The sequence below is a fragment of the Neovison vison genome, chromosome 6, assembly GCF_020171115.1.
Source record: "Neovison vison isolate M4711 chromosome 6, ASM_NN_V1, whole genome shotgun sequence".
NCBI lineage: Eukaryota > Metazoa > Chordata > Mammalia > Carnivora > Mustelidae > Neogale > Neogale vison.
Window position 1 is genome coordinate 85504124 of NC_058096.1, and position 21718 is coordinate 85525841.

General features: G+C 39.9%; 1 protein-coding gene and 1 long non-coding RNA gene across 2 annotated transcripts; both read left to right on the forward strand.

Moving 5' to 3' along the window:
- The first annotated feature begins 7105 nt into the window (after positions 1-7105).
- On the forward strand, positions 7106-7849 carry C6H3orf80 (chromosome 6 C3orf80 homolog). The gene has a single exon (XM_044251696.1). The coding sequence runs from the start codon at positions 7106-7108 to the stop codon at positions 7847-7849; it is 744 nt and encodes a 247-aa protein (XP_044107631.1).
- A 70-nt stretch (positions 7850-7919) lies between these two features.
- Positions 7920-9707, forward strand: LOC122908651. The gene is made up of 2 exons (XR_006385001.1): positions 7920-8170; positions 8297-9707. It is a non-coding gene; the product is annotated as an uncharacterized LOC122908651 (long non-coding RNA).
- The last annotated feature ends 12011 nt before the right edge of the window (positions 9708-21718 follow it).

A 21718-nucleotide genomic window follows, 5' to 3' on the forward strand; every position in this document is an offset into this window, starting at 1 on the left:
GTAGGAGAAAAGAACTATTCTTCTGTTGATGGACATCAACAGATGAATGGATAAAGAAGAAGTGATATATATACACAATGGGATACTATGCAGCCATCAAAAGAAATGAAATCTTGCTATTTGCGACAACGTGGATGGAACTAGAAGGTATCATGCTTAGCGAAATAAGTCAATCAGAGAAAGACAACTATCATATGATCTCCCTGATATGAGGAAGTGGAGATGTAACATGGGGGTTTAAGGGAGTAGGAGAAGAATAAATGAAACAAAATGGGATTGGGAGGGAGACAAAGCATAAGTGACTCAATCTCACAAAACAAACTGAGGGTTGCTGGGGGGAGGGGGGTTGGAAGAGGGGTGTGGGATTATGGACACTGGGGAGGTGCACATATGGTGAGTGCTGTGAAGTGTGTAAACCTGGCGATTCACAGACCTGTGATAAAAATACATTATATGTTTATAAAAAATAAAAAAAATTAAAAAAATAAATTTTAATAAAAGGCCCTTTAAAAAATTTGTAGTTGGATAAATCTACAGTTGAAATTGTTAACCCAAAATTTGGATATTTGATCTATTTTCACAAGTGTCTTGGAAGATAGTTATCCATGTCAATTAACGATAGAAGCAGGAAGCCCTGTCCTGGGACGAATGGCCAGCTCAGAGTCAGTGCTACTCGTCCAGATGCCCCGTAACTCTAAAGTTGTGGGTAGAGTACAGAGCAGGAACAATCACTTCACACTCCATCCAGGTATACAGAGAATATTGAGAAAACAGTATTAACAACCAATTTTTCCTTGTAATGAAAGGGAGGCAAAGGGTATATTACTAGTTTCAAGTTAAAATAATGGAGCGTAAAAATGTTTCATCTTATTCATTTCACACTATATGATTTTTCTGCCAGTGTGAGCATTTGACTGGTACATCAGCCTACTGACAAATATATTCTAACTTCAACAATCTGACCATTTAAAAAAAGAATGAGTGAGAATGAATTCATTCAGCTGACATAACTGGAATTCTAATTTCAGATCTTCTTGGCTTTACTAAATATATCTCATAATATTTATGGTTTAGTTTTTATATCTCTAGCAAAAAAGAGAAAGTTTGCCATGAGGAATTAACTGATAAATTGGTATAAAGCAAAATTTAAACAGGGAAGGTTAAGTCATCATACATACTGTGTTTCAGAGCCCAATATATCCTTGTTTTCTCCAGCATATAACTTAGCTTAGTTCATGGATAAAGAATGAAACAATGAAGGAGGGGAATTTGTTTTTTGTTTACAGAAATGCGTACAAAAATAGCTGGCCTGTAGTATTATTATCTAAACCATTATTAATGTGTTACTGAAAATGGCCACAGAAGTGACAGAAATTATTTCCTCAGGAGAATCTCGTATTCCTTGTCTAGAACACAGTCCAGCTCGACTCTCATTTTCCTTATAATTTGGCTGGTCTCTCAAGACATTGGAAGTGCTTGAGAGAAGACAAATGCCTCCCCCACAGGGGCCCCTTGAGACATGCCCAAGTCCGTGAGGAAGTAAGATGCCTACTCACAATTTTGAGGTAGGCTTGGATTCAGGTTTCAGGACTGCCACCAATTTGCTCTGGAATTCAGGTGCTTTTTAACCTCTCTTCACCTGGAAAAAGGGGTAAGAATAAGTTCAGCCCATCTCATGGGAATATAGTGAGGAGAAAACCAAACAATGCATGCAGAAGTGTTTTGAAAAGCTGAAAGATCAAATACAAATGTAGATATTATGTTCATAAGGTTCTGAGTGTACTCATCCTTTTGTTTTTTATTTCAAGTGGGTGAGAAAGGTTGCCATTTCCTTTTGCACCTAATCTGAACAAAAGATACAAACATCCCACGTTGACTTTTCTCCTACTTCAAACATTTGGCTTGAAGAAGCCTTTTGTCAGCAAGCTGCCAACTAATAGAGTTGAAAGGAAATCCAAACTGTAGTCCAAGTTCGGGGTGTGGAGGTGGAGAGAATAGGACACATTGCTGGAACTTTCCTGGTCTCCAAGAAGAAACTGAACAGGACTGCAGAGGTAACTATCATCACACAACCCGTTACAGACATTGCAGAGAACCAGATTTGTCTAAAAATTGCACAACAGGGGCACCTGGGTGGCTCAGTGAGTTAAGCCTCTGCCTTCAGCTCAGGTCATGATCTCAGGGTCCTGGGATGAAGCCCTGCATCCGGCTCTCTGCTCAGTGGGGAGCCTGCTTCCTCTCTCTCTGCCTGCCTACTTGTGATCTCTCCCTTTCTGTCAAATAAATAAATAAAATCTTGGGGAAAAAAATTACACAACAGGGGAAGATGGCTTGACTCTACTTAAAGCTTATATAGGAGAGAATCTCAACTGTTGAAGTAGAAACAACATAGGCTTTGCCCCAAGCATAAGAGATGATGAGGGAAGGGTCTTCCCACCTTGGGAACTTGTCCCCATGCAGTTTCCTCTGCTTGGAACACATCTTTCCTCTTCACCGTGTCTTTTCTTAAGGAACTATTTCTTAGGGAAGACTCTCTGGCTGATACCCTCATCACACCCCCCTTCTAGATCATATCTAGTGTAAAAAAATGTTAGTAAGCTAAACTTCTCCTTTATAATCCTGGTCATTGTTGGAATTAGGAATTCATTAGTTTAACTGATTAGTGTCTGTTGTTCTCTCTCCTCTCCTCAGTAAGCTCCCTGGGGAAAGGGAAGAGTTTGATTTTTATAGAATCCCCCAAACAGAATATAGTATCCCCTAGCTCAAAGTGAGTCCTCATTAAGTATTTATTAAATAAGTGATGAAAGAAATACGATCTGAAAAGAACTTCAAAGCAGATTATTTCAGATCACAAATTATTTCTATATAGACACATTTATGTAAATATATGCTATTTACAAAAAAAACCCTTAATTTATTGTAGCTCAGGGAGGGAAACCATAAAATGAGAAGGTTAATAAATCAATTTTAATAACAAGTTAGTAGTAAGGAAATATCCTACACGCCCTTAATAAAGAGCTCCTACAGACTGGATGGTTTACAAGGTCCCAAATGCCCATTTTTACACATGTTGAGGAAGGAATGTGGAAGGTGGAGAACTATTGTTTCACAGGCTTGAAGGTACAGCTCACAATCAGTGGAGCTCAGAGAAAAATTCCCTTCTGGACCAGGTGTCATGTGATAGAACAAAAAGTTGAATGATAAGGCCACCCAGTTTCACTCAAGTTATCAGGATGGCTCCGAGAAGCATAAATAAAACAGCAGCCAGTTTTCTTGCATTCTGTTTACTTTCTTCTGTTTTGAAAAGTGAAAAAGTGTGGCTAATTTGGCATTTATTTATATGAGTGTAAATAAATGAGGAAGGTAAATTTTTTTAAAAATATTCAAGCATTATGGCAAGATAAAGCAATTAATATTCTTTTTTAAAAAGATCTTATTTATTTATTTGAGAGAGAGCTCAATGTTGGGGAGCGTGCAGGGAGAGGCAAAGAGAGAGAGAGAAACAGAAGCAGGCTTCCTGCTGAGCAGGGAGCCCCACATGGGGTTCAATCCTAGGTTCCTGAGATCATGACCCTAGTGGAAGGCAGATGCTTAACTGACTGAGCCACCCAGGCACCCTGCAATTAATATTCTTAATGTCTATCAAGCTATACTCCAAGACACCATGTTTTTTGGATAAAAGACAGTCTCCATTCCCCTTCCATCTGTTTTTATCTCTTGCACACACTTACTTACACACAATTTAGTGCCAATTTTCAACAAAATGAGGTTTCTTTTCCATTTTTACATTGTCATCTTCCTTTATCTTTCAATTATTCTACGGAACATGTAATTATGTTCTAACTTCCTCACTAAGTTGAATTTATGACTTTCTGTGAGCTGAAGTCTACTCCATTCATTTGTGTGTTAAAAAAGTATAAAGAATAAGGATGCTGAGTAATAAAGATCAGGTCTTTTCTGGAGCTTTTAAAGCTATAGTGTTTCTTTTCTTTCCTTCGAAAGGTTACACACTCTAAATTATATTACAAATAAAAATGAATTAAGTGAGACTGAGAGGTTAGAGAAGAAAAAACAGAGGTGCCAGTTTCTGTAGAGGGTCTTTAATGGATGATATTTTGAGGCTATCAATTTGGAAAGAAAAAAATCAAATAAAAATCCATTTCATACTCATTTTGCAGACCTCATCCTTTTATTTTCATATAGGTAACTCTGACACTGTCTTATTTCATGTAAGATCTATGTTGTTCTTCTACTGTTCTAATATTATGCAAACGAATCTTAACACCTTAAAGGCAGACAGAAATTAAACCATTCAATGCTGTTTGTTTAGTAATTTCAAAATAACAAGAAGCAAGGTGCTTTCACCTACTTTTTTTATTTAAGAGTTTATTTATTTGACAGAGAAAGAAAGAGAGCACAAGCAGTGAAGAGTGGCACATAGAGGGAGAGGGAGAAGCAGGGAGAAGCAGGTTTCCTGCTGAGCAAGGAGCCTGATGCTGGGCTCAGTCCCAGGACACTGGGATCATGACCTGAGCAGAAGGCAGCTGCTTAACTGACTGAACCACCCTGGTGCCCCGCACTTTCACCTGTGTATCACCAGCCATGCCATTCCTCCTTTATTTTTGCATTGCTCCTACTACTACCAGCAGAAATCCGAAGAGATTGGATAATAAAAAACCCAAAGAGGTTTCAGCTTCATAATCAAAGCCCATCTCAAGCTATGAATTGCCTTCATCCTCAAGATTGTTTGAAACTTGTTAATTTATTTTTTCTTTGGGAAAGTAAGAGTGAATCAGGACCAAAGAGAAAACTGCCACTTGTTGCCCTTTGATGAGTCTCTTCTTTACTCCATTTAGTGGCAGCAGCTGGGAGTGCAGACCTCAGTTTATTCCATGCTAGGGGAAGAATCTCTTTTTTTTCCCTCCCCATAATGGTGAATATCTAACAGAGTTCTTTGATTATAGAAGATGTTTGATGTAAATTTGACAAAAGAATGGGTGAGTAAAAGAATAATGCAATGTTCATTGTTTAAAAATGAATCATTTCCACTCCTTTATCTGACTTCAATTTGAAACCCCTTGATAATCAATCTTTACAAAATTGGTTTACGGTCTCTCTACAGAGAAAAAGACCATGGCACGGAGAAATGTTGTGGCTTCAGGAGAGCTTAGAAAGAAGGACCAACCAAGTTTCACATGAAGTAACTTGTCTGAGCAACACTTCCAAGATTCTCCAGAGGGAGAAAGGATTGTTTTGGAGTATGAGGCAAAGTAAAGTGTTCCCAGGAGCGGAAATATTTTAAATGCTTTCATTTAGACAGGGCAATGGCCTGTTTAAATCAAACCACCACCCTTAACCTTGGTCCATAAGGCTATTAGGGAGGTACAGCATCACTTACTCTGAGAGAAGTCTGCTTTTATCTGGCCTACATTTGAACCCTGCTTTTCTTTACACTTTTCCTTTGCTTTTACTTTTTTCTCTCAATGACTATGGAGTTTCCTGCTTGATTTCTCTATAGGGGTCCTATTGGTTAAGGGGTGAAGGAATGAATAAATCCTAATCCTAAAAAGATAACTGTTTCAGTCTTCTTTCATAAAAGCACAAGCTCCTGGCTTCTCCATGGTGTGGCTCCAAGGGGCAGCTGAAGGCCACCCCGCAGCAGACTGTGAGTCAGAAACTTGGTTAACTGCCTTCCCTCCCAAGTGCCCTCAGGGCCATCCCCAAGAAGTAGTGACTTCCAGGACCCGGACCCATACTCTGTTCCCTGTGCTGAGAGAGCACAGACTCCCTTTATTTATTTTTATTTGTTTATTTTATTTTTTAAAGATTTAATTTATTTATTTCACAGACAGAGATCACAAGTAGGCAGAGAAGCAGGCAGAGAGAGAGGAGGAAGCAGGCTCCCTGCTGAGCAGAAAGCCCGATGATGATGATGATGATGATGATGATGATGATGACGACGACGATGATGGGCTAGATCCCAGAAACCTGGGATCATGACCTGAACCCAAGGCAGAGGCTCCAACCCACTGAGCCACCCAGGCGCCCACAGACTCCCTTTAAAGACAAACTTTGCAAAGAAGAATAACCTTGAGAAAGACCCTTTCTATGCAGATCAATGCTCAGGAACAGTGCCAACCACTTACAACTCCCCTTCGACATTTCACAGATGTGTTTTCAGGCTGGAGAAGAGGCCTCTTTCTACCCCAAAACCCAAATCCCTGTTTTGTGTCTCGGATGCAGTGAGGTCTTATAGGATGAGCCGCTGGGGAAATAGGGACCCCCTGTCCTCTCCTTGGTCAACAGAGGGCTCCCCTGCCTCCCCGGGGATACTTGTGTTGGTGCCTCACTTGAGTCTCTCTGGGGAGTTCTCTATCTGTTCTGGAGGTCTCCTGGAGTTCCAACTTCTCAGCCCCAAACATCTGCCCGGAACCATCCGGCGGTCCCCACCCCCCAAGCTCTGGGACGGCTGCGGGGCTGCTCTAGCCATTAGTGGCCATCATCCATTTTTAATCAGAAAGATCACAAGAAAGATGGTAAGCGAATCCCAGTCGCAAGTCAATTTAAATAACATTCCTGGGGAAATCCAATCACTTAAAACCGAGACACCTACGCCAGCAAGAGCCCCCCGCCCGAGCGGCGGGGAAGAGCGCGACGGCTGAATTAATCGAGATCAGGGGGCTCCCGGGCTCAGAGCGGAGCGTTAACCCTTCCAGCCCCAGAGGGTGACAAGGGGAGCTTGGAAGAGTGCGGCCGGCGGGGCGAAAATGCCCACGGCAGTCACGGGCAGGCTGCCTCTGCCATCTTGGGCGGCTCCAAGAGCCCTGAGGCGGGCCGGGGCGGCTGGGCGCGCGGGGTTAAGGTCAGAAACTCAGAAGGCCGCTCCCGCCGCGAGGAGCGGCCGCCTCCCGCAGCCTGGGCGCGCCTCGGGCTCCTCCTTCCGCCCAAGCGTGGCCAAGTGAGGACTGCTCCGGCCGCAGGTAGCGGAGGCGCGGGAGGCGGCGCGCGGGACCCAGCCCAGCGCCCGGGGAGGGGCCGACGGACACGCGGACAGACGGATCCCCCCAACCCCCTCCCCGGACATTAGCTACGGTCTGCGCCGGCCATGTGGGGACCCGGGGTCACAACGGAGGGCCTGTCGGTGGCGCCGGCACCGCCGCCGTTGCTGCCGCTGCTGCTACTGCTGGCGCTGGCGCTGGTGGCGCCCTCGCGGGGCGGCGGGGGCTGCGCGGAGCTGGCGTGTGGCGAGCGGGAGCGCTGCTGCGACGCGGCCAACGCCACAGCGGTGCGCTGCTGCAAGCTGCCGCTGCACGCCTTCCTAGACAACGTGGGCTGGTTCGTCCGCAAGCTCTCTGGGCTGCTTATCCTGCTAGTGCTCTTCGCCATCGGCTACTTCCTGCAGCGCATCATCTGCCCTAGCCCACGCAGGTACCCGCGAGGCCAGGCGCGGCCAGGGCAGGCACGGCCCGGACCGCCGGGGGGCGCAGGGCCGCCGGGGGCCGCGGGGCCGCCCGACGACGACGACTCGCCTGCGCTACTGCGCGACGAGGCGACCGCCGGCTCTCAGGACTCGCTGCTGGATAGTGGCGGCGGGGGCCGAGGCCGGGGAGGCGGCGGGCGCTCGGCCCCCTCCTGCGCCTCGGAGCACGAGCTTCGCGTAGTCTCGCCGGTCTTCCTGCAGCTGCCCAGCTACGAGGAGGTCAAGTACCTGCCCACCTACGAGGAGTCCATGCGGCTGCAGCAGCTCAGCCCCGGGGAGGTCGTGCTGCCCGTGTCGGTGCTTGGCCGCCCGCGAGGCGGCGGCGCCGTGGAGTCCGACGGCGGCGAGGGCCGCTTCCCGCTCATCTGAGCGTCTGTGGCCGCTCGAGGACCGCGCGGACAGAACGGGGCTAGGGGGGCTGCGGGTGGGACGCGACGACCGAGGTGGCCGCTGCCACCGCCGACTGCCTCAGACCCCGCCTGGCACCCGGGCCGAATCGTCTGTCGCCCGGCGCCTGGGTTGGAGTCACCCCCACTCCCGCTTGCCCCGGTATCTTAAGTTTCCCTACGTTTCATTCGGTTCAAGGAAACGTTAGGCTCGCACGGCGGGGGCGACAGAAGCGGACGAGGCTGGAGCGCAACTTCGAAGGACGTCCCCGCCCTCAGCCTCTCCTCAGACCTGTGTTCACTCGTAAGTGCCTGCTTTCCGAATCAAAGAGAACACGTGAGCCCTTTAGTGCGTCGGGAGAAAGGCTGTCACCTTTGGGGATGCGGGGAAAGGGACGCAGTTCCATACCTCTGCCTCTCGCCTGGACAGGTCACGGTCTCCCAAGATGGGCGGAGGGCGAGGAGCCGTAGGGGCGAGCGGCGACTGGAGACTGCTGCGCGCGGTCGGGGAGAGCAGCGTCTAGGTATGATTGAATCCCTCCCTCCCTTGCGGAGAACCCAAAATCCCCCCTTGGTATCTTCCTGGCCAAGCATAGTCACCGCTGATGGCTCACAGTACGGGGAGGGATACCCGTGATATCCAGTTAGGTGCTGTACCTATTGAAGACACACAGGAATTAGGTGTATCGAAGATCGTATTCTTAATAAGGTACAGTTGGACTTCTGATTTCTCAATAACTGAGAAGATATTTATATTTATTTGTCTTTTATTTTTGTATTTTTGCCATGTATTGAACGTATCAGGAGTGTATTTGTGCAATTAATGACAAGATAATCGTCTTTTCTTCTTTATGGCCCTCTTCCCCTTAATGGTCTGGGAATTGTCTGTCATTATTGTTTAACAAAATATTGGACATGATTTCATTTACAATGGGGGAAAAAAGAGGCATGGTCAAAGAAGAAATCAGATGTGACCTAAAACACATGAAGGATATCTTATTTTCACTATTTGAGAAGAATATATTTTATTTTTAGTACTGTGGCATAATATACAACATTTTGTAATAAGCATAGATTGTGTAGTCTAGGTCTTAATTGTATCACTCACCACATAGTTGTATGTAGAAATGATTGATGCATAATATGTCATACCATGGCATGAAGCATGATGTCATATGCTTTCCCCTTTATTTTGAAGTACATTCCACAACATGACACAAAACATAAGAACTTGTGACTTCTCTTTAAAGCCATAATTGTGCAAGTAATGTACTACAGAAGGATTTAGTCAACATATCCTAAGAAAAAAATGAATGTCATTGTATCAGCTCTACCATTCTATGAAATGTCCTTTAAGCAAATGGTAATATAAAATATTAAAATGCATTATGTATAATGTACATATGCACAGTCTATGTACAATATACATATTGTATACCATATAATTACTATAGTTTATGACCACCATGAAAGGAAAAGGAAAACAAATGTTTCTCTGCTTGGAGAAGGATGAGTGTTATATTAAGATTTTACATGTGTGAACCTTACATATATATGTATTTAGAAACATTGTTCTTATGATTGAAAAAAGGTTGACAATCCTGAGATTGTATTAGAGGAAACTGATTTGATTAATTTGAGAAGTGATTTGTGAAATTAATTTGAGAAAATGACTTTTAAATGCTAATAGAAAAAGTCTGACAGTTCTAAGAAGTCTGAATTGTAACAGAAGAGAATGGTTTACTCTAAGCTGCTAAAAGCTAATGGTCCTGTCATTAAAATCATTTGAAGTATTATTAAAATACAGAAAAACATTAAAATCTTTCTCTGTGCAAACTGTATCAGATGTGTGACTATATGGCAATGTAATAAAATATGACATGTGTCTCTTTCTTACTTAAAAGCAATTTTAAGCTGTGTTTGGCAAAACAATAAGGAGTTGAGACAATTTATTTAAATTGAGAATGGGACAAGATTTAATGAAATCACATCATATTGAGTAACTGCACATTAATGTTATTCAAACACTGTAAATTTTAGTTACATGTGGCTATCAATATCACCCTCCATTCAAACAGGAAAGTTACCATAATCTTTTAAATTATTTGTCCTTTAAGGGTATGTTTTAGATACATCTTACAATTCACCCATATCCAAAACAGCAACGTGAACATTCAAGTACCAGTATATGTAGTATATCCTACATGTTGCTGTTATTAGCATTTGGAGCTTTGTAACAAAATCTTGTAAAAACATTTATAATACGAATCAAGTGTATTTCCCTTGTATCAACTATGGAACATTTCTCCCCCTAAAATTCAGAATGTCTATAATGTAATACTAGTCATGCAGTGAGGTTCCACTGAATTTTAAAGTCACCACAAATTTAACACTTGTTTTTTTTCCTACACAGCACACAAGCTTTTATGCACATCTCTCAGTTAATAAAGATGAGTTTGACTCTGGTTTTTTTCTTGCACTTCATTGTTTACCAAGCACAATTTTGGGGAGGAGGAGTTCTTAAAAACTAATTTTTTAGTGACAAATGAACATGTTTCATGGTTACAAATACACACACACACACACCATACCCTGTTAAAACACACAGAACCTGTGTATTCACGGTGCTTGAATGCCTGGATAGAAACATTTTTAAAGCACTAAGGGCAGTATCTAGGTGTAACAATTTTATAGATTTCACCTGGCAGTTATTTATTACCTAGAACTAGTAAAAAATAGTAATGTAGAAAGCACTAATGAAGAAAAGTTATTCTCTCAACTCAAAATAATTTGTGATGTGATTTTACTTGTTTTCAACATTTTTTATATAGGTGAGGGCACAGATATATATGTATATATATGCACATATTTATGTATATATAAAATCAGTTGCTTAAAAGCATGACTTTAAAATTTTCAGTTATGTGTATTATTTAATTATATATGTATACAAACACACATGAAATTTGTTGCTTAAAAGCAATTTGTTGTTGGTGTTCAATATCATAAACAAGGGGGAAATGTCTTCTTGAAATAGAATAATAGTTTCAAGAGGCCATTAATTCAACCATGAAGACAGCTTTAGCAATTATGCCAAGGGGCATCAGGTGTACTATATAAGGAAAACAAGACTGAACTGTAGAGGCTGAAGGGAATATTAAGGAAATGGCCTCCAACAGTTTAAAAGGCCATATGCTAAGTACCTCAATGTTGTACTTTATGTATACAGTTTCTATAAAGTGGAATTAATAAAGGAAAAAGTTCGCAGCTGGAATTTACTATGTTATAAACATGAATATGGTGTTCAGATTTAAACAATGTTCTGCACTGATTTCTGTAAAAATGTCATGAACATAATTAATTTGGATTTCCAGAGTGAAAGAAACAATGACAAGTTGTTTTATTTTGAGTACCCCAGCATTAATCATCTCTCCAAAACTCTAAGTTGCAGACAGCCAATCAGTAATAGAATATTTGGCAAGGTTGTATCACTAGTTTACAATTTACTTTTTCATTCACCTTTCATCCATTGGGAAAAGATAGTAGGCTAAGGGAAGGTATTTTATCAACAAAGAATGAATCAACAACCAGCTAATTGTAAGGAATTAAAACATCCTTTCTTCCATAGAGATGGAAAGAATGTCTTCTTTAAAAAAAAAATTTCCCTATTAAATAATCAAATGTTGAATAAAACCAATACTTTAATTATATTTAAATACACATAGAACCTAATTTTATTTATTGTTTTTTACTTACAGAATTCACTTTTAATTTTACAACAAAAATTTTACAATGCTGGACATTTATGCCATCCGACTAAAGTTTCTCTCTTTTTTCCTCTTCAACTTCTTAACCAAGCACCTTCATTATCTTGATCTCTCCCAGTTCTTATTTTTCTTTCTTTGTATGTTGTTACTTTGCTTTGAATTTTCAGTACTTGTTTTCACTAAAATACATCTCCTAGAACTCCAAGTTGCTCTTTTCTCTGATTTATACCAACTTACATCTTCCTCTTCTCTGAGTTCTTCCTCTTCTCTGAGTTTTTCTCTTAGAAGCTCTGCACAGTATTCTTTCCATTTTACTTTATTTGAAAATTTTTCTGTTTCTAGAAGCAATGAGACTCCTGAGTTCTATATTGGTTATACACCTGTATCCGTGATAGAGGGACAATGCTGACTCAGCTCTGCTTGAAAATTAAGTTCCTATTTCTTCCATTCATCTCTGCATACTATCTCTTGGACTAGGCAAATGTTTAGATTCTTGAAACTTTTCTTTGTTTTTTTTAGGGTGTATCTTGTTCTTTGACTAACTCTGTTTTGCAGGTTTTTGACACCTGTCAAGTCTTCTACTTGGTTCTTTTCTTTAGGAGTTTTGACCGTTGATGCCTGTTGGGTCTTTTCTGGGTTCACACAGAAGTTTCCCACAAAGTTTCCCACAGAAGTTTTCAGAATTTTCCTGAGTGTTGTCAGTTCAGTGGATTCACATTTCTCTCCGGAGAAATCCAAGCTTCTTCTTGATTGTCTTATATTCTGGGGTCCACCATTTACTGTGTAGTTTTCCTAAGGCCCTTGGCTCCTGTTGAGTCTTCCACTGGGTCTCTTGACACCCGGAGTGAGGTTTCACCTTTTCCACATTTCTGCTTGGGAGATGAGGGGTTCTTGTTGCTTTTACTCTCTGGGTGTAGCTGCTTGCTTTGGTGTTTTTAGATGCTCTCTGATGCCTTCAGATCTTCCACCGAGTCTGCGCTTTCCTCGTTCTTCTCCAGCTGTATCCTGAATATTCTTAGATTTCCTCATCATTCGGGTTTGTGCTTTGGACTGTTCTAAGCTTTTTGTGGACATCACAACCATTTATGTATTTCTCTGGTTCTGCTGGTGTTTCCCTGAATTCTTTGATACCTGCCATGTCTTCGGAGGGCTCTGGTTTTATCTTGAGTGTCTTCAGCAGCCTCCTGATGATGCCTGTTAGAATTTCTACTGGTTCTGGGTCTGCTTTCAAGTGTTCCTAAGCTTTCTGTGGACCTTACCATCACTGGTTTGTTCCTTTAGGTTTGTAGGAGCTCTCTGATGGCTGCCAGGTCTTCCATGGGTTCTGGTTTTATTTTAGGTGCCCTCAGCATTCCTGTCAGAATTCTTAGTTTTTACTGAGTCTGGCTTGTGCTTTGGCACACTCCTAATCTTTCTGAGGAACTGATTGCCATTTATTTGTTCCTGTTTCTTTTGGTGTTTGTTTGTGGGAGCTCCCTGATACCTGTCAGGTCTTCCACAAGTTCTGCCACAAGTGTTTGCAGCACTCTCTTGAGGAGCCCGAGAGTTTCTACAGGTCCCAGATTCTGTTTTGGGGTGCTCCAAAGCTTTCTGTGGACACCTAATTTTAATCTATAAGTTAATTCCTGAAACTTACAGTACTGTGTGTGAGTTCTCAAAATTTACTTTGATAACTTAAATATCATTTCTAGCATTTCTAGCTCTGATTTAAAATTTGGTAGCAGCTTACATTGTAGCCATTTTTCCAAAGAGTAAAATATAAATGTGCACATTTTTAGACATAAGCTTGTCATTTACTGTGGGTGGTAGCACTCTTCACTTGCTACCAAGATAATTATAACAATGATAACTGTAATTTGTTGAATGCTTACATATGCCAGGCACTGGGCTAGGCATCTTACATATATTATGTCATTTAAAATTCATAACAGGAGGAACTAAGGGTTTTTTTTTTTTTTAAGATTTTCTTTATTGAGTGTGAGCACAAGTGGAAGGGAGGGGCAGAAGGAGAGAGAGAATCTTAAGCAGGTTCCACTCAGTGCAGAGCCCGACCTGGAGTTCGATATAATGACCCTGAAATCATGACCAGAGCCAAAATCAAGAGTCAGATGCTCAACCAACTAAGTCACCCAGGTGCCCCCAGAGGTTAATAACAAGGATTATTAACCCCATTTTACAGATGAGAAAAGTGCAGACAGAGAGGCAGAGTAGTGTGCCCAAAGTCACATGGGTGATAAGCAGAAGATCCAGGAAGTAGATTCAGCCTGTTAGACCCCGGAGCTGTTACTCTGAACCACTAAACTTTTGCCATGCAATTAATTTAACCTCACAGAATATCTTATCATTGGAGCTGTGGCTGGAGCTGCACAGCATCTCATTAGAATCACTTTTTGTTTTTTCACAAGTGAAATAAGGTAGCTATTATTTGTCATTTGCTGTTTAAAGGAACTATTATTTAAAAAACAATAGAATCTAGGCCAGAAATCTTTACTGTGGAAATGGCAGAAAAGTTTTATGAATAAAACCTGAAATGGTCAACGAAGACAACAGAGATATTATTTTTTGCATTTCATTCAGCCAAGTCCTTCAATACCAAGTGTGCCTTCTTCCTGGTCTGATTTTGTTAAATTTAAAAATTGAAAAACACTTCTTTAAAATAGCTCATAAATCTTGTCCAATATCTTAAAAAAAAAAAAAAAAGCCAGATTGTCTTTTGTATGCTCAGCGTAAAAAACAAGAACTGTAGAGTCTAACATTATCACTAAATCCTTAGTGCCAGCTAATATGTAAACAAGAACAAAAGAGCTTCCCAAATTAAGATTCTATTTATATTCTTGTGGTAGAATATGAGTGTTTGTTAAGACTTTATATGGAATAACATGATTTAGACTACCCAGTGAATGTGTAGACGCTGGATTTACTAGTTATATGACTGCCATAGCCAGTTGCTTAATTTCTCTAAGGCTATTTTCTCTTCTGCAAAATGGGGAGAGTACCTACCTCAGCTGGGTGTCACAATAAGGTATGTTATAGGTCTCATATTAACTTTACTTAAAAAATTGTCAACTGGTTTTGGTTGAGGTGAAGGCCTCAACTACACTGTGGGTGAAAGCCTGTGTAGGAAAAAAGAAATGGGGCTTGAGCAGGCAAGGAAGGACCAGGAGTGGCAGACTAACTCATATGGGAAGGGTTGAGAGCGTGGATAGCTTGATGTCAAGGAGCAGTGCAGTGGGAGACAGGTAAGAAACACTAGAAAGCTAGGCCAGTGGAGTAGGAGATTGGGATACTGGATCTTGAGACTTCACCCACAGAGAAGGTGTGGGCAAGGACAAAGTGGAAACAGTGGTCTTGGAAGTAGGTCCTGGAGAGTGGACATGAGGGCTGTAAGTATAGAGGAGGGTCCACATTTCTGAGGAGGATAAAAGAACAGGTGGAGAAGAGCAGGTCAATGAGAGCAAATGGATGGGACACTGAAACCTACCTCAGGTATGACAGAACTGAGTCTGATAGAAAAGTATTTATATAAGGATGCCTGGGTGGCTCAGTGGGTTAAGCCGCTGCCTTCATCTCAGGTCATGATCCCAGGGTCTTGGGATCGAGTCTCGCATCCGGCTCCTTGTTCATCAGGGAGGCCTGCTTCTCTCTCTGCCTCCGCCTTGTGCAACGCTCTCTCTCTCTCTCTGACAAATAAATAAAATCTTTAAAGAAAAATTTTTAAAAAAGAAAAGAATTCATATAGACAATTCTAATTTTTAATTTGAAGAAGAGAAAGCCAAGGGAATATAACTGTCATGAAATATTTAAAAGGCAAACTTACAGAAGTGGAATTAACTTTCTTTACAGAGCTCCAAAAGGTAGAACTTAAAGGTTAAAAAAAAAAATCAAACTGTAAATACATCAATATTTCCATCTGTCCATCCACTCATCCATGCACTATTCATTCAGCCACTCACCAAAAAATATACTTGAGGTCATTTGCAAAAAGGACACACAAAACAAGATCCTCCAAAAGTAAATGAAGGAACAAAGGCATTGGGGAAAGGCAAAGCTGCAAAAATAAGGTTATACCTTGGTTCTGAGCTTTTTGGCAGGAAATACAAAGAAAAAGTTCAATTAAAGGATTCAGTGTTTGTAAGTAAAGACCAGACCAGGTGCTTGAGAGAAGTACAGATCTTTCTGGAACTGACATTTGGCAGAAGTTTCTCCTCTGACTTCTTGTAAGGAAGACACTATAGGGGCACCTAGCTGCTCAGTCAGAACATGTGACTCTTGATTTTCTGTGTTGTGAGTTCACATTGTGCATAGAGATTACAGAAAAAAAAAGATACTGTAATGTCAAGAATAACTTTCAACCATTTTTACATTAATTATGTTCCATAAGGCTTATAAACATTAGATCCTCATTACTCACTATAGGTATAATATTATAGCTCAGTACAATTTTTCAATAAGTCTAAATAATGTAGTACAGTAACTCTTAACTCCTAATGCTTTGGTCCAATCCCCAAATAGGTTATATTCTAGAGGAATGGATGACTATATAACTCTCTAGTATTTTACCATGAATGTTATTTCCCTCAAGTGTTTTAAAAGCCGTTTTGTTGCTTTTTTAAATTACAAAAATTATATTTAAACACACACAGCAACCCTAAAGACTCTACCAAAAATAAAAAGCTGTTAGATCTAATAAACAATAATGTTGAAGGAAACAAAATCAATATACAAAAATTATATACACTAATAATCAACTATCAGAAAGAGAAATTAAGACAATCTCATAATTGCATAAAAAAAGGAATAAATCTAACCAAAGAAGTGAAAGATCTTTACAATGAAAACTATAAGACTTGGATGAAAGAAACTGACAAAGACACAAATAAGTGAAATGGTATTCTGTGCTCATGGATTAGAAGAACTGGTACTGTTAAAGTGTTAATTTTATCCAAAACAGTGATTCAATGCAATCCCTATAAAATTTCAATGTCGTTTTTTACAGAAATAGACAAAAAAATCCTAAAATTTATATGAATCACAAAAAGACTTAAATAGCAGAAGGAATTTTGAGAAAGAAGAACAAAGCTGGAGGTATCACACTTCCTGGTTTCAAACTGTATTATAAAGCTATAATAATCAAAACAGCATGGTATTGACATAAAAACAGACACACAGGTCAGTGCAACAGAATAGAGAGCCCAGAAATAAAGCCACACATATATGGTCAATTAATTTATGACAAAGGAGCCAAAATGTGCAATGGAGAAAGGGCAGCCTCTTCAGTAAAGGGTCCTGGGAAAACTGAACACATGCTATATGCAAAAGAATGAAACCGGACCACTGTCTTAGACTATACACAAATGTAACTCAAATGGATTAAAGATTTGAATATAAGACCTGAAACCATAAAACTCTTGGGAGAAAACATAGGAGTTCTGCACCTAGACACAGGTTTAGGCAATGATTTTTTAGATTTAACATCAAAAGCTAAGTCAACAAAAGCAAAAATCTGTAAGTAAGACTACATCAAAGTAAACCAAACTAAACTAAAAAGCTTCTTTCTGTATAGGAAAGAAAGTCATCAACAAAATGAAAAGGCAGCCTATGGAATGGGAAAAAATATTGGCAAATAATATATCTACTAAGGAGTTACTATCCAAAATGTAAAAAGAACTCCTACTAGTCAATAGAAAGAAAAACCAAAAACAAGACAAAACCTATTTTAAGAATGGGCAGAGGACCTAAACAGACATTTTTCCAAAGAAGGCTTACAAATAGCCAACAAGTACATGAAAAGGTGCTCAAGATTGCTCACCATGAGGGAAATGCAAATCAAAACCACAATGAGATCTGACCTTATACCTGTTATAATAGCAATTATCAGAATGACAAGAAATAACAAGAGTTGGTAAGGATATGGAGAAAAGGGAAACTTTGTGCTCTGATGGGAATATAAATCAGTGCAGTCACTGTGGAAAACAGTATGGCGTCTACTCAAAAAATTAAAAGCAAAACTCTCATAAGATCAAGGAATTCCACTAGAGGGTATTTATCCAAAAGAAATGATATTATTATCTTGAAAAAATATCTGTCCTTCTATGTTCATTATAGCATTATTTATAATAGCCAAGACACAGAAACAACAGATGAATCGATAAGGAAATTGGGGTGTGTATAAATATAAGATGGAATATTATTCAGCCATAAAGAAAAAGGGAGGTTAACCAGACCTATTGTGGTGATCATTTCACAATATATACAAATACCAAATCATTACGTTGTATACCTGAGACAAATACAGCATTATATGTTATTATATGCCATCATTAAAAATCCGAAGCAGCAGTGGACCAGGTTGTTGAGGCTCATGACCTCAGATCCACTGCTTATTAGGGCTGTGATTTCAGCTGAATTGTTAACTTCTTCGCGCCTCAATTTCTTCTTCTGAAAAGGAGTCTATACATACATAGTACATCAGAGGGTAAAACTCTCACAGCCTCGCACAGCGTACAATCTATATATGAGGTGAAAAAGGAAGGGTCAGGTCTGACTTTGAGGCCCTGAAGGAGTTTTCTACATTGAGCTTTGAGGAGGCCCTGAATTCCAGAATCCATCCAAAGCAGCCCTTTAGTACTTATCAAAAGCCTTAAAATATATCTAGCCTTGTTTCAGCAGTTCCCCCACAGAGAATCTATTCCATGGAAATAATCAAGGTCCTGTGCAAAGATCTGATTGCAAGAGATAGCCTTTGAAGCACTGCTAATGGTGAAGTATTGAACACTCCCTAATTATCCAATAGTAGGACACTGATTAAATAAATTCTGCTCCATCATACAAAGAGACATTCTGTAGCCAGCGAGAAACGGAGACAGCACAGTGGGGAGAGGCAGAGGAAGAGTGAGAGAAAAACTCAAGCAGACTCCACACTGAGTGTGGAGCCCGATGTGGGCTCCATCTCATGACCCTGAGATCAGACCTGGGCTGCAACCAAGAGTCTCACCCTCGAATGCGTGCATCACCCACGCACCCCAGTTCTGCAGCTTTTAAAATGATGTGCTAAGAAATCTATTAATATGGGAAAACGTCCATGACATAATGTCATTAAATGAAAAAAGTAATAAAATCCTATTACAAATAAATGCGCACAGACACATACAAGAAAACCCTGTTTTAAAACCCATAGTTTATGCCACTACGCTGAGATATTCCAACAAATGTAGAGATCTTCCAGTCCTTTTTTGATTAAATTTTTAGTTACCCAGGTAATAGCAAGCACTTCTTCCTTTAAAAAAGAAAACGTTACAACAAAATCCCTGCTAACACAATCACCCTCAATCCCCGCCTACTTCTTCAACTTGAGCTTTAACCACTGTGTGGTGAATATCCTTCCAAAATATTCTCTGTATATTTTTACTTCATAGAGATGTATTCATGGTAAATATATATAATACTATTTTGCACCGAAGGTTTCTGTTTCTGTGCAATCTTATCACATGTGTAACTTCATGTAACCACCACCACAATCAAGACAAAGCATCATTCCATTTTTATAGGGCTCCTCATGCCACCCTTTATAGCCTTATAACCACAGGCACGCCCTCCAGTTAATCCTTAACTGCTGACATCGACTAATTTGTTTTCCATCTCCATATTTTGTTATTTTAAGAACATCATACAAATGGAATTGTACAGTAAATAATCTTTTGAGATTGGTTGGCATAATCCCCTAGAGATCTACCCAAGTTGTTGTGTATAGCAATAGTTTTAACTGTTGAATAGTATTTCATGATATGGATGTACCACAATGTGTTAAACCATTCACCCACCAAAACATCTTCTCTGCATTGTTTTCAGCTCTTAGCTATTATGAATTGAGCTACTATGAACATTTGTGTACAGCTTTTTGCATGAACATAAGTTTTCATTTCTCTGGGATAAATGCCTAAGACTGTAATTGCTGGGTTATGTGGTATGTGCATGGTTAGTCTGCAAGACACTGCCATACTCCTTCTGTTAGTGACTGGAACATTTTATGTTCCTACCGGCAATATATGAGTGATCTAGTTTCTCAATATCCTTACCATCATTTCATGATATCACCAGTTTTTATTTTAGCCATTCTGATTGTTGAAGCTGCAGTTTGCATTTCCCTAATGACTAAGATGTTGAACACCTTTTCATGCGCATTATTTGCCATCAGTATATCCTCTTTGGTAAAATGTCTGTTCAAGTCTTTTGCCCATTTTCTAATTGAAATCATTTGTTTTTTACATTCAGATTTGATAGTTTTTTAGGTATTCTGGTGCAAGTCCCTTGTCAGATACGGGGTTAGCATACTTCCTCTTAAGGGTCCATTTCTGGTTTTGTCAAAGTTATATATGCACAGATTTAAGTAGACAAATAGTTTTATGAGACCTGCTATAAAAAAACAGCAGGACTAAGCTCCTTCTCAGTGCCCCTCTCTCTTACTAGAAGCAGCCACTTCCAGCTCTTTCAGCTGACCCTCTTGCTGTTTATTGCCACATCACTAAATAGCATGTCTATTATTTCCTGATTTTTTTTGGCATTATTTATTGCTTTCCACTATGAAAAAAATGAAGATAAAAATTTTTTTTAATCTTCCATCTATCTCTCTCCAATATATGTACTCAATTCCTCCAAAATAAACCCACAATCCCATAGCCCCAGTTCCAAAACATTGTTTCATAATTCACCCAACCTGAACTCATTTGGCAGCAAAACGGATGAGAAACTACTTCTAATTTTTATTGCTTAATATAAATATTCATATTGAGCTGCAGAAATATTAATATGTGTGAGCTGCAGAAATACTGATACGTTTGATTAGGGAGTGACAGGTAAGACCCTTCTAGGGATGTTCTGTAATTATCTATTTGTTGTATTACAAGAAATTTTGAACATCCATTGTGTTTCTTAAACAAATGTGAATTTTTTTAAAGATTTTATTTACTTGTCAGAGAGAGAGAGAGAGAAAGCACAAGCAGGGGGAGCAGCAGGCAGAGGGAGAAGCAGGCTCCCCACTGAGCAAGGAACCCGGTGCAGGACTTGATCCTAGGGTCATGGGATCATGACCTGAGCCAAAGGCAGATGCTTAACCAACTAAGCCACCCATGCATCCCACAAATTTGAATTCTGAAACATATTTGGCCCAAGGGTTTCAGATATGGGATTATGAACCTAAATAATTATAATTTGGTTAGACAAATATTCAGTGTTTACATTATTATGACCATGTAAATAAATTCTATTCACAGATAAGCCATGTTATGTATGATTGGATACTATTAATGTCAAAACCATGCAGAATTTTTATAGATTTTATAGATTAGACGTTTACAGATTAGCATGTTTTAAATTATGTTAAAGAAGGGTTACATAAGCTCACAGAATAGGAATTTTGTTTGATAGTTTTCCTATATGTTATTTGGCAGAACTTTAAATTGAGCATTACTTCCTTGAAGTGTTTCCTCAAATTGTACCTTCTCAGTGACACCACCCCATTACACCCTATTTTATTTTTTATTTTATTTTACTTTTTTCAGAATTCAAAGTCCTTTTAATAACAAGGCAGGATCTGGGGTCAGTTTTTGTAGCTGCAGCTGGCCCTGCGGACTCTGGCTAGCTAAAACATGGGAGCTAAGCTTACAGCCACTTTATATTTGCCTTATTTCCATAGAACTATTAAAGTGTTTCTCCAATTAAACAATTTAATATGAATGTTACTTTACAGTAGAAGTTATTAGAATAAAAGAGCAGTTTTTGATCATTTAGAACATCTAGAAGCCTCTGAAAAGTTGAATTGCTCTAAATTATTTTGAAATCATCCATGTTAGAAATCGCTACATTTAAAAAATTATACAGTGTTTGGTTAGCGTAAGATGGTCAGAGAGTGATGTCCAGCAGCTCAGGCCAAATTGTGGCGACAGAGTAGCTTTAGAGGAAAGAAGGCAAAATGAGAAAATGACTTTGTTACAGGCAATGTAAGCTTGCGAAAATCTTATACCTTTTTTTTGGCCCACTGAGCAGGACATACTGATAATATACAGGCTGTGGGCAAGGGGAAGGTAAAG